The sequence below is a fragment of the Equus quagga genome, chromosome 11 (assembly GCF_021613505.1).
Source record: "Equus quagga isolate Etosha38 chromosome 11, UCLA_HA_Equagga_1.0, whole genome shotgun sequence".
NCBI lineage: Eukaryota > Metazoa > Chordata > Mammalia > Perissodactyla > Equidae > Equus > Equus quagga.
The window spans coordinates 596,263-609,211 of record NC_060277.1 but is presented as its reverse complement, the minus strand read 5'-3'; the positions used below and the strand labels follow the sequence as shown (position 1 = coordinate 609,211).

The window sequence follows — 12,949 nt, the reverse complement described above, 5'->3', positions numbered from 1 at the left end:
GCCCCGTGCTGTGTCCTAGCATCAGTCTGTGAGCCTGAGCAGGCCGCCCCGTGGTGTGTCCTAGCATCAGTTTGTGAGCCTAAATTCAGGAGCCTGCAGGAAGGGAAGCAGCCATCGCCCCTTTGCTGACAACCTGCACACTCCCAAGGGTCCATGGTCCTTTATAGCTCTACATCAAGTGTCTCTTGAAACACGTGTTCCTTCAGGGAGTGCAGTCCATCTCCATGGCTGTTGTGGCAGCATATGATGACGCTCTGTCACAGATTCCTGTGCTGGTTCTAATCCTCCCACGCATCTAAGAGTGGAAACGTAAATGCAGTGTCCCTAACCCTCCTACGGGGTCCTTAAAAAGACTTCACAAATGAAAGGAACTTGGTGGAGTTTAGGACTCTCCGTCTCATGTCCCCTTCCCTCGCCCCCAGGCCTGGTCAGTGAGGTTTTGCCTTCCTATAAGCCTCGCCTCAGTCAGGCCTGCGACGTGAAGAGGAGGCGAGCCTGTTGGTCCACGTAGGTTGTATTGGATCCCTTCTCATGCTGTCTGTCTCTGTAGAAGGAGTTCATGAAGCAGGTCCAGACCAGCGGGGTGCTGATGGTCTTCTCCCAGGCCTGGATCGAGGAACTCTACCATCAGGTGCTCGACAGGAACATGCTCGGGGAAGCTGGCTACTGGGGCAGCCCTGAGGACAACAGCCTTCCCCTCATCACCATGCTGACTGGTCGGTGGCTTGTCACGGCTCCATGACACTCCGTGGGGTGGGGGGCTCACACTGCACAGCCCGTCAGAGAAGCAGAAGTGTGTCAAGCAGACCTTGACACAGACCCGCGAAGCTTCCCTGACGGCTGGGGACAGTGCCGGGAAGTGTCCTGGATTCACGCACAAGAGCGCCTGTCCCTTCCCGTGTGAGGCCCTGCAGGGCGCCGTGTGCTCCCTCAGGCTGGGGGTTGCTCAGCCCCCGAGTCTGCTGGTGTGAAGCTGGGGCCTCTTCTGGGATGTGAAGTGCTTTCTGGGCAGAAGCCGGGCTCACTCCTGGGACTCTCAGTGCATTTAGTAGGTGCCTCTGTCGTCCAGTGCTGCTGGGAGTTTGCCAGTGACGTGAAATGGAGGATTTTAAACTGGGCTGTTCCCGTTCCCATCCACCTCGGAGGGCCTTCCTTCCCTTCTTAGCTCACCAGAACTTACAATAATACCAGAGTGCCCAGCAGCCTTGTCTGCAGTGTCCAGAGTGTTTAAAGTCCTGTCAACGATTAGAAATTTCACGTGAGAGCTTAGAGAGCAGCATGGGGCATGGTCATGAGGCACCGTTTTTGGCAAAACAGCCAGGTGCTCCTTGGCCTTGTGGACTTCGGCGCTCAGATTAAGTGTACTCCTTGAGTTCATCAGTCCTGCACCTCACACACAGGAAACGTTATCACTGGATAAATGGCAATTTCTGGTGAGCGTCATTAGACCATTTGACCTTAAGTCAGATTAATTTCCATGAAACTGGTCTCTTCCCACTTTAGTAGCCGTACAGAGTTCTCTCTGCTTTTTTCCCCAAGTTTTATTGAGATATAATTGACATTTAACATTGTATTATTCTGGGGTATACACCATAACAATTTGACATATGTATATATTGCAAAATGATCACCACAGTAAGTCTAGCTAATGCCAAACCCCTCACTAGTTAGAATTTTTTTTCCTTGTGATGAGAACTTTCAAGATCTACTCTCTTAGCAACTTTCAAACAGATGTGCTGCCAGAAGTCTCTAAGCTTCTTGGAGTTACTGTAAGAATCAAAGATATAATGAAATAATTTTCAAACACCTTGCAAAGAAGTCTCACCCCCTTGGGGTGAGGGTGAAGCTCTGGGGTCGAGGAGTGAACACCTGCTGCCCTCTTCCCGTCCTCTCTGTGCTGCATTCAAGTATATCTGCTTCGACTCCATGGGGGAGATAGCAGAGTTTGTCTTTATTGTTTCAAATATAAAGTATACAATGGGCTAACAGAAGAATGCTCTAGCACGGAGAGAAAACTGTACTGAATGAATGAAGTAAAATTTTTAGTATTCTGATAAAAGGTTGTTATATACTTGGTACATAATAGATCCAATGGATATTTGCTGGAAAACATGAGTGTTGTGGTGGCCATTTGTTTTCGACTGGAGTGTTCTAATCAAGGAAAATGTTGCTCTTTTTCCTCCACAGATATCGATGGCTTAGAGAGTAGTGCAATTGGGGGCCAGCTGATGGCCTCGGCGTCTGCAGAGTCCCCTTTCGCCCAAGCCAGGAGAATTGACGACTCCACCGTGGCAGGTAGTGAACATACAGCCTCTCATGGCTACCAGCCATCGAATTCCCCTGTGCCCGCCTTCTCTGCTGACGTAATCAAATCGAGACCTTGTCTCTGCAGAAGTGGTGCCCGGTGGGCCCACTCAGCATCACCCAGCTGATGAGACAGCATTCACTATTTATAAGCACGGAGCGAAACACTGTCCAGGATAATCCAATAAACTGCACTCTCCGTGGTAGCGTTGCACACAGCTCAGGACTGCTAGCCTGACGGTCGGGAACCCCTGTGTCATCCCTGGTCAGGTTGTCCCTGTCTGCGGAATGTGACCCCCACCCCTTCACATTCTAGGTGCGGCGTTTGCTCGCTACATTCTGGTTGGCTGCTGGAGGAACTTGATCGATACTTTATCCACCCCGCTGACGGGCCGAATGGCAGGGAGCTCCAAAGGGCTGGCCTTCGCTCTGGGTGCTGAAGGCCTCAAAGAGCAGAACCAGAAAGAGCGCGACGCCATCTGCATGAGCCTCGACGGGCTGCGGAAAGCGTCGCGGCTGAGCTGTGCTCTGGGTACGCGGGGGTAGTGTGCTGACCTGTGGTTGGGTGTCCCCATGGAGCATGCTAGGAGTGGCTGGAGTAGGAACAAGCCATGGAGAAGGGGCTCTGCTCTGGAAATGGCTAGAGAACAGGCTCAGGGAAGGGATAACCGCTTGTCTTCTCTGCAGGAGTGGCAGCCAACTGCGCCTCTGCCCTTGCCCAGATGGCAGCGGCCTCCTGTGTCCAGGAGGAGAAGGAGGACAAGGAGGCCCCAGAACCCAGTGATGCCATTGCACAAGGTACGTGCCTGCACACGCAAGCAGACACTCACCCCGTTCTAGGTGTGAGACCCAGCATGTTTACTGCTGAGGACGAGGTCCTGCTGGGCTGCAGGCTTGGGTCTCTTCTAGTGGCTGACCCCAGAGTGTTTACAGGACATCCCTCTGGAGATAAGAGGCATGTTGACCACTGGCCTCCAGGAAAGAGCTCATGGCAGCTAACGGGAGGCCTGTAGGACACCAGAGGCCCCCCCCCCCCCAAGCTGAACATGTCACACTCTGTCATCATCTGGCAGCTGCTGTGGTTCTTCTCAAAGTGCACATCTGAGGGCCCCGCGGGTTATAGTGGGGAGGGCATAGGGGCCAGTTTTCTGAGTGGGGGAAATGAAACGGAGGGAGGGCCTCACTGAGAGGAGGCCCGGGAACTGCTCTTGTCAGAGAAGAACCTGAGTTTTCAAACTCAGGAAAGAACTGGTTCTTGACTTGTTAGAGTCAGTCAGTCAGTGAAGGGGGTGACTAGATGTAAGGAAAGAAAATGCCTTCCTGATGGCAATGGAGATAAACGGCAGGCAGCGGACAGGAGAAATGAAAGCCTGGTCCAGCTTGCCCTGTGCTGTGTGCCAGGTGTGGCGAGGCAACAAAACCATGGGCACATGTTAGCTGAGGAAAGCAGGTACGTCGATGCTCCTTGAACTTGAGTAACGTACAGAGACTTGTGTGAAAGCAGCTCTCGGACCCCTAGTGTTAACTGAAAATGTATCACAGTTTTACTTAATATATGCAACCATAAATTACATGAAAATCCTTACATTTAAAATTCTTAAAAAGTTATAAAACCAGAATATTCCAATTATTTACAAATTAAAAAAAAATCAATATCACATCCATGAGACAAATGATGCTTTGCTGAAAGTCGGTTTGCCCCTGAACAGGGATGTGGGTCGGCTTCCTCCATGGGGAGCGAGCTGACGCTCTGGGTTCTAGACCATGGTTCACCTTTCCCACCAGACTCATCTTCCAGTGACCTGAAACCTTACTCGCGGTGAACGTTGTCATTTGGCCTTGCCTGGGCCGTGTGCGTAGTTGACATCTTCAGTCACCTTCTGCATCCTTTCTCATTAGTTATCACAATAAAAAAGTGTTACTGGAGGATCACAAATATAAATGTAAACTGAGAGTGAAGTGACATGGTAATTTCAGTTACAGAGCTGTCCTCACGGCACTCAGAGTGAACGTGCACGTGTTCAGACGGTCATCGTCATGAACACATGACACAAAATAAACCAGAGGGGACTCACAGACTGCCAAGAATTCCTCCTCGTTGTCAGCTCAAGCACACAGGCGGGGAGGCTGTGGACACGGATGGCTTTGCCGGGCTTTCACGGCTGGGTGAAGCCCATCCGTACTGCTGTGACTGACCCAGAACCCATGGCTGGGCCTGGAAGGAACCTGCCTCCCCGCTCAGGATGCATCTGACTTCTGAAGCTGCCCAGCCAGGGCCCCGGCATCTGTGGGTCTGGCGGAGCCGCAGGGACCTACAGTGAGGAACTTCTGCTGGTGACGTCAGTGGCGTCTTCTGCTTCTGCCCTTGCAGACAGCGCATTCTTTCCCTTTCATCCTTTCTCTCTCTTTTTCTGGGACCATTATTTTAATGTCTTTCTGGTGCAGTGAAACTAAAAGTGGAGCAGAAACTGGAGCAGATCGGGAAGCTGCAGGGCCTGTGGCTGCACACAGCCCACGTCTTGTGCATGGACGCCATCCTCAGCGTGGGCCTGGAGATGGGAAGCCACAACCCGGACTGCTGGCCACACGTGTTCAGGTACGTGACAGGACCCCGCCCAGTCAGCCACGCGGCCCACAGCGCCCCTAAGATGAGCACATGTGGCAGCTCCGTGGGCCTCCTGAGACTGGGGCAGAGGGACAGCCGGTAGGGTAGACACGCAGCACCTGCGAGCTGCTTCTCACCCTCCTCCTCAGCACGCGCCTGACGCCTCGGCTGAGCTCGGCCCGTCAGCAGGGGTAGGCAGTCGGGAGCAGGCATGGCCTGTGGCAGGGCCCTGCGTGTGCATCTTTCCCCGGGCGGCAGCTGATTTGGGTTCAGTTTAACATCCTCAAAGCAAATACAGTCGTAAACGTTTGTCTACTCTCAGAGAGAAGCACCCAGACCATTCAGGGGTTGAAAGCCCACCTCGAGAGGGCAGTGGAGGAGCCAGGATGAGTCAGCCAGGAGTAGGAGGGGCTTAATGTGGAAGCTCGCCCACTGCCCTCACAGGCAGAATGGGGAAAAGAAGAAGACATATTGTACTGAGAGCCTAAAATTACTGACAGACTATCAGAGTGCACGACACAGGCCGTTCTTTACAAGGGGCCCAATGTTCTCTGGGATGAGCCATCTTAGTCCAGGCTCTGTTGGAAGTGGGCAGCTTCCATCCGTTGTGGCCCTTCTCTGTGTTTACATGATTAGGGGACCCCCCCCCCCCAGCATTAGTTACCTGGGGCTGGTAGGACCTAGCAGGCCAGGCTGGGCAGAACCCCTGAGTGGGCCCCTTTGTGTCAGCCAAAGACACACTCACTGGGCGTCTCGGAGTAAGGAAGCACTTCCTGAGTCGTCATCAGAGCCCTGGAGAGAGAGGGAGAGGGCCCCCTTGGGAAAGCTGCTCAAGCAGCCGAAGTACGGGGAAGCCGTAAGCTGTCCAGGGTGGAACTGGATGGACAGGGCTTCGTGACTCACTTTTTTCCCAGCTCAGGGTGAGAAAATCGAGGATCCTTACTCAATTCTAGCCTGTCTGGTCCAACTTAAGAAAATACGCGTAACGAGGGGGGAGAGGGTGAGAGAGAGGGCGCAGAAGCTGGGGCGAGAGGGAGGAGGGAGGGGTGGGAGGACTGCAGAGTCAGCCAGTGCCTTGTGGCCTGGCTGGGCCGAGGCTCCTGACCGGCCTGTCTGTGCCTCTCCAGGGTCTGCGAGTATGTGGGCGTGCTGGAGCACACCCACTTCAGCGATGGCACCTCCCAGCCGGCTCTGACCATCAGCCGGCCCCAGAAGACATGCGGAGGCTCTGAGCTCCCTGGGGCCCCGCAGGGTGAGAGCGCGTCCCCAGAGCAGAGCCAGGAGCAGGAGATCCCGCTGAGCCTGGCCCCAGCCCTCCAGCCACTCTCGGTCCAGGAGCTCGTCAGCGAAGGCCGCCGGGGCCGGGCCTCTGACTTCCGCGGCGGCAGCCTCATGACAGGGAGCAGTGCCGCCAAGGCCGTGCTCGCGCTGTCCACTCAGGCTGACAGGTGCGCCATCGCCTCGGCAGCCCCACCCCAGCTCCTCTAGTCTCAGGTCACTCCCAGGACAACCATCTGTTAGTGGTCATTCAGACCTCTTGCTTCTTTCAAACTTGCTGCCCCACCATGCCCCACACTGAGAGCAAGGGACAGGAGGCTCTGGAGGCAGCACAGGCTGAAACTGCACTCTTACTCCTGCCTCCAGGCGCCTCCACCTCCCTGGGCCCTGATTTCTTCCTCAGAAAACAGGGTCATAAAGGGACTCTCACACAGGGTAGCCGTGAAGTTTAATTAGTATACTTGAAGCACTTGGGAAATAGTAAAAATAGAGCTTGGCAAATAAAAGTCCACTGTGTTTTGATCATTAATATTTTGAAACCCAAGAGTGTGGTGTATTATGAAATGGTGCCCAACAATCACGTTAAGGTTGAGAGAAAAATGAGCAACACCCGCATCTGTTTGGTGACACTTCTTGATGTTGAGAGTGCTCTTGGTCACCAGTCCCATGTGGTGCTGCCTCACGCTGCTCCACACGCGGTCGTTTGTGCGCCAGGCTCCCAGTACAGGTGCTGGAAGTTTGCACGGGGGCCAGCAGGCCATGGAGAGGTGGGAGGAGCACTCGCTGGCTGGGTTCAGAAACTCACTTCTTTCCTGACTCTGGCACCGACTGCTAAGGGCCACGTCTGTGTGACTCGTTGTCTGGAGACAGGCTTCCTCTGCTAACACAGCGCAGTAGGACCTGTCCAACTCATGCAGTAATCCCTTCTCCTGCTCATCCAAAGGTTACTGGGACCCAGAGACCAAATGGTGTTAAAATTGGAATTGTGAAACAGCAAGAATAATGTGTTTGCTTCAGTAATTGTGAATGATTTCTCTGCTGATTCCCATCAGAGACTGTCCCTTGCCCAGCAGTGGCACCCCACAGGGCTGCTGCCCCTCTGCTGGCACCACAGATTGGGGGGCGGCAGTGGGAGGCTGCTCGCCTTGCTCCCCATGAGGCCATCTGAAGTGTTGCCCGATCCCAGCATCTGGTTCCAGGAGTCCCTGGTCCTCTGAGCCCAGCTGCCCGCACTCACCTCCCCCTCCGCACTCCCTGCTGAGTGGAGAACAAAGAAAGCCTGCAAGGCTCATGCTGTTAGGAGGGGCATCTGAGTTCCCACCTGTCAGGGCTGCAGGCGCCTGAGGCAGAGGGGGTGCACCGGGGGCCCACAGGACACCATCTGCTCAGCCCCTGTATCCTCCTCAGAGACAAGCCCAACATTATTCTCACAGTTGAGGCCCAGCAGAAGCCTTGATGAGCGTACTGGGTTTTTCTTTAATATACCTTATGAAACTGAGGCTGATTCTCAGGATTCCAGTCTTAGCTACTCAGTTTCTGGGAGCAATTCTTTGCCATCTTCCAGCTTCTTTCCAAATGTCTTGTGAATGCCTGCTGTGGCTGACCTGGGCCACGGGGATACAAAGCATTTTTTTAAAAACATGGTCTGTGCCCTTCAGGTTAAAATCTCGTCGTTAGAGCACATTTTAGCCAGTAATAATAGGTGTAAAAATACTGTACATTTCTTCACAGTGTTTACGCAACATTCTTGTTAATCACTACTAACAAAATTACCATAATCATTCTGCCGTATGGACTTTGCTGAATTGTTTCCAAATAACAGATCTTTTTGTTTCATCCAGGCTCTTTGAAGATGCTACGGATAAATTGAACCTAATGGCTTTGGGGAGTTTCCTTCACCAGCTGAAGAAGGCGTCACAGTCCCAGCTATTCCGTTCTGTCACAGATACTGTGGATTACTCCCTGGCAATGCCAGGTAATTCTTTCCCTGAAGAAACCGTTCCAACAGATTAGGAGGGAAAGCCCAGACCTGTGACAGGAGCAGCTGAAGACTTAATCCACGTGCCCTTTGCACACAGCCATGTGGCCGAGTTCAGGGGCAGATGTGTCCTCCGGTTTAGGTGCGACAGGTGGGGCAGGTCACTCTGGTGAGTGGACGTGCTGCTGCTGCTGCTGCTGCTGCAGGTGTTGCCTGGGGCTGCGCCAGCTGGTTCCACTCACTGTTGTGCTTGTGACACAGAAGGTGTGTGGCCACTCGGGTGCAAATAGCTTCGCGAGAGGGTGGGAACCCTTCATGTCACAAACCACCCCACTCGCCTCAGTCCAGCCAGCTTGCAGGAGCAGCTGCTGATTGCAGAAGGGATGGGTCAGGAGCCAGATGCACAGATCAGCAGAAACCTGGTGCCACGCTTAGAAGAACTGCTGTCAGGATGAATCCCTTTCATGATGGGTCGGTGCCACTGTCTTCACTCAGGAGGCCAGGGGAGAGGGGAAGCCCTCAGGAAGGCCAGCCTGTGGAGGAGGGAGCAGGGTTGTATGAACTGCCCAGGGTTGTCCTCAAATGCAGCTGTCCCTCCACGACCAGGGTGGTTGTGCTGAAACAGGGAGCACCTGGTCCTGGTGAGCTCAGGCAGAGGCACAGAGCCACGTGCCGGGATGCCCGTGGTGGTAGGCTGGATTGCACAACTCCTGAGGTCCCCTCCATGCCTACGAATCCGAAGTTCTAAGTGGGATCGCTTTGGCCTTTTGATCCTAACTGCAGATTCTGATGTGAGGCATGTGGTCCTTGCCTGCTGATTTTTAATACACTTCAGAACCTGAGCTACATAAGCCCCTGGCCCGGCAGACTTCCCAAGCCCCTCCAAGCCCAAGGCAGCCCTCACAGGCTCTTGCCCTGGACAAGTCAGCAGGCTCTGGGCTTACAAAGGCGAAGTGCAGGGTCAGGAAGAGGCAGACCTGGGGGAGGCAGCATTGGCCCTGCAGGCAGTTGGATGCGAGTCAGATCCTGCCTCCTCCACCAGCTGTGGCGTCACAGGCATCCTAAGTTGTTTCTCTTGTCTGGCATTCAATTCTCTAATCTGTAAAGTGACAATCATTGCATTTACTTCTTCAGATTTGCTTTAAAAATTAAAGTAATGAAAAAGGGAGAGAAGCAGCACAGCATCTACCACAGAGCACACACTCAGTAGAGCCGACCGCTGCTGCTCCGTCATTTTGAGGTGTGAGCTTTGTTTGATGTACAAGAGTAACAGAGAGGAACATTCTGGTTGGAAGAGCCTGATGATGTCAGCATTCTGTTGGCAGTAGAGAAGCCGGGGGACGTGAGCAAGAAAGGAGTAGAGAAGACTAAGGTGACAGGCAGAGAAGCAGCAGGAGATCAGAGCAGGGGAGGACTGGACGGAGCAAGGCAGGGCAGTCACTGGGCAGCGCAGCCTTCCACGTGGTGAGGGTTTCAGCAGTGCCACTGGGGGTTGGCAGAGTGGATGATGACGGTGAGGGACAGCAGTAGTGACAGGAGCTGAGAGCGCAAGCCAGTTAGTGTGTGCCAGGCCCTGTGTGAAGCACTTTAGGAATATTGACATTTAATCCTTGAAGTAACTTTAAGAAGGAGGTCTTGTTACCCCAACTTTCACAACCAGAAACTGAGGATTTGGAGGGGTAAACGTCTGGCCCAATGTAACCCGGGCTCCAAGTGGTGGAGCCAGGCTCTGAGTCTGGTAGCCTGATTCCCCAGCCCTCCCCCAGCCACTCGGTTGTTCCTCCTCCTCAGCAGGCGTTGTTCACACTTGTCACGGCAGCACTGGGGACAGTGGTGGACAGGAGAGGCGGACCCTGGCCTTGGTGAGTGAACCACCTGGTCTTTCTTAAGTCCAGGGTCCTCTCCTGTCTTGACTGGCCCATACCGAATGATCCTACTGGTCTGAGGATAGTTGTTTGATTTTCATCCTCTCTCTGTGCTTGAACAGGTTGAACTGTTTCTGAGTTTGGGCTTTATGGCTGTTAATGGTCTTGCCTTCCTCTAGGAGAAGTGAAATCCACCCAAGACCGAAAAAGTGCCCTCCACCTGTTCCGCCTTGGGGATGCCATGCTAAGAATCGTGCGGAGCAGATCACGGCCCCTGCTACACGTGATGCGCTGCTGGAGCCTGGTGGCCCCGCACCTGGTGGAGGTGAGCAACTGGAGACAGGCAGCTCAGGGCACTCCTGCAGCACAGCCAGCACAGGGCCTCCAGTCAGGTGGGACCACAGAGAAGTGAGGAGGTCCCCACCGCCTGGTCGCTAACAGTTCTCTGATTATACGTCATGGCCTCTGAAGAATCACCCCAAAGGGCAGCACTGCCTGGCCTCGCTCACACCCTCCTTCTCTACAGTTGTGTGACTTGGCTCGGTGGCCTGCAGCCAGTTTTCATTCCTTATGCTCTGGTATCAGCCTGAGTCTGGAGCTTCATTTCTATCCATGAAGACCACCATGCCTTCTGTTCCTCCTAGTCTCTCTTTTACTAATAGCTAAATATACTCTGGGCAGTACCTTCTATGTAGGGGAACCATATGTCCTGGTTTTCCCAACAAAGTCAGTACCAGTACCCTGTTCACTCTCCAGAGGAGGGCACTTCTTGATAAAATGTATGGTTACTCTCCCTCTAAGCGTCTGAGCATGTGGTGACTGGCTGCGTCTAGGCAGAGGGGAAATTACTGCCCTGTTTCGCAGTAATACTATTCTTAAAGTCCTTTAGTGCTTATCTGGTAGTGAGATGTCATAAAATAAAGTATTTTTTTGGAACTTAATTCACTAACCTGAGAACATTCTAGTAAGGAAAGGGGGAATAAAATAACGACTTAGTTACAGAGAAACAGTTTGCCAGCTGTCGGTTACACTGTAATGAACTACCCCAAAAACCTAGTGACTTAAAGCAACAGCTATTTATTTAGCTCCAGGTTCTGTGGGTCAGAATTTAAGCTGGGCTCGGCTAGGTGGTTCTTCTGGTCTGGGCCAGGCTCAGCTGGCCTTATGGTGTACCTGTGGTCCACTGGTGAGTACGAGCCTAGGCTGGGGAGGATGGACCAATGGGCCTCTCACGTGGTCTCATCCTCCGGCTGACTAGCTGTGCTGGTCCACGTGGCACTCTTAGGATTCCAAAGGAAAGCAAGAGAGCAGACCCCAAGTCAGAACTGCTTTTTAATCCTCTACTTATGTAACATTTGCTGTTGTTCTGTTGTCTAAAGCAAGTCACATGTCGAAGGCCAGGGTCAGTGTGAGGGGACCGCTGAGGGCATGGATACAGGGAGCTGTGAACCCAGCAGAGCTTTACTGTGCAATTTCCCCTCCTCCCTGAGGGACACGTGACTCATCTGACCTTCACGTGTTTGGGGCGCGGCTGAGAATGAGACCACTGGCAGCTCTGGGACAGGTTCTGGTGTCCTTATAGTCAGCGTGTTCTGTACTACCCAAGAAAACTGTCACGTTACAGAAAAGAAAGAAATTACTAGAAACTCTGATTTTTCCAGAAACATTAAAGTGAAATTGGAGTTGTGTCTGTTCAGTTGGCTAAATTATTAAAAATTCAAGTTAGTATGCTGTTCATCTGTACTAATCTCTTGGAATTCTTTTCCTGTAACAGAATTGCTGCTCCCACCTCCCTGCAGTGAGGGGGTGAGGAAAACCTTCAGAAGGCACATTCTTACTTGCCTGAGGTCCTGATGGTGTTCTGCTCTCTCGTGAATTTTGCAGGCTGCCTGCCATAAGGAAAGACATGTGTCTCAGAAGGCTGTTTCCTTCATCCACGATATACTGACAGAGGTTCTCACTGACTGGAACGAGCTACCTCATTTTCACTTTAATGAAGCCCTCTTCCGACCTTTTGAGCGCATCATGCAGCTGGAGTTGTGTGATGAGGACGTGCAAGACCAGGTCAGTGTGTCACGGTAGTCAGCAGCATCGTCACCATAGCTGATCTTACTGAGCGCTGACAGGCACTGTTCTGTGAGCTTTGCATATTTAATCTTTCTAATAATCCTCTAGAGAATCTGAGACAAAAAGAGGTTAAGAAATTTAGCTGAGGGGCTGGCCCCGTGCCTGAGCGTTTAAGTTCGCACTCTCCACTTCAGTGGCCCAGGGTTTCATGGGTTCAGATCCTGGACATGTACTCATCAAGCCATGCTGAGGTGGCGTCCCACATAGCACAACCAGAAGGACCCACAACTAGAATATACAACTACGTACTGGGGGGCTTTAGGGAGAAGAAGGAAAAAAAAGAGTGGCAACAGATGTTAGCACAGGTACCAATCTTTAAAAAAAAAAACAAAGAAATTTAGCTGAGGATACATGACTGCTGATTGATGGAACTGGGATTTGAACCAAGCGTGCAACTATACAAGCCTATTCTCTTAACCACTACTATACCCTCTGCTAGGAGATAAATGGTACAGAGACAAACTGAAGACTTCATATCTAGCATGATGGTTGGCTAGGAATGCAGACAGATCCTCTGTCTCTGAAATCTTCTAAAAATGTTAAATAAGCGTTAAAGAATTACTTTTAAGGGGCTCGCCCCGTGGCCGAGTGGTTAAGTTCATGCGTTCCACTGCAGGCATCCCAGTGTTTTGCTGGTTCGAATCCTGGGTGCGGACATGGCACTGCTCATCAAACCATGCTGAGGCAGCGTCCCACATGCCACAACTAGAAGGATCCATAATGAAGAATATACAATTATGTACCGGGGGGGCTTTGGGAAGAAAAAGAAAAAAAAATAAAAAATTACTTTTA

The 12,949-nt window shown here is 52.3% G+C and overlaps 1 protein-coding gene across 6 annotated transcripts in view; it reads left to right on the top strand.

The window, feature by feature from the left end:
* ARFGEF3 (ARFGEF family member 3) overlaps positions 1–12,949 on the top strand; it is a 146,332-nt gene that overhangs the window by 93,860 nt on the left and 39,523 nt on the right. For all 6 annotated transcript variants that reach the window (XM_046675961.1, XM_046675959.1, XM_046675958.1 and 3 more), the window contains 9 exons: positions 551–716; positions 2,188–2,295; positions 2,621–2,836; positions 2,992–3,102; positions 4,750–4,900; positions 6,037–6,357; positions 8,029–8,162; positions 10,210–10,355; positions 11,915–12,094. In XM_046675961.1, coding sequence (XP_046531917.1) covers positions 551–716; positions 2,188–2,295; positions 2,621–2,836; positions 2,992–3,102; positions 4,750–4,900; positions 6,037–6,357; positions 8,029–8,162; positions 10,210–10,355; positions 11,915–12,094 — 1,533 coding nt within the window. The remainder of the gene's footprint in view (positions 1–550; positions 717–2,187; positions 2,296–2,620; positions 2,837–2,991; positions 3,103–4,749; positions 4,901–6,036; positions 6,358–8,028; positions 8,163–10,209; positions 10,356–11,914; positions 12,095–12,949) is intronic.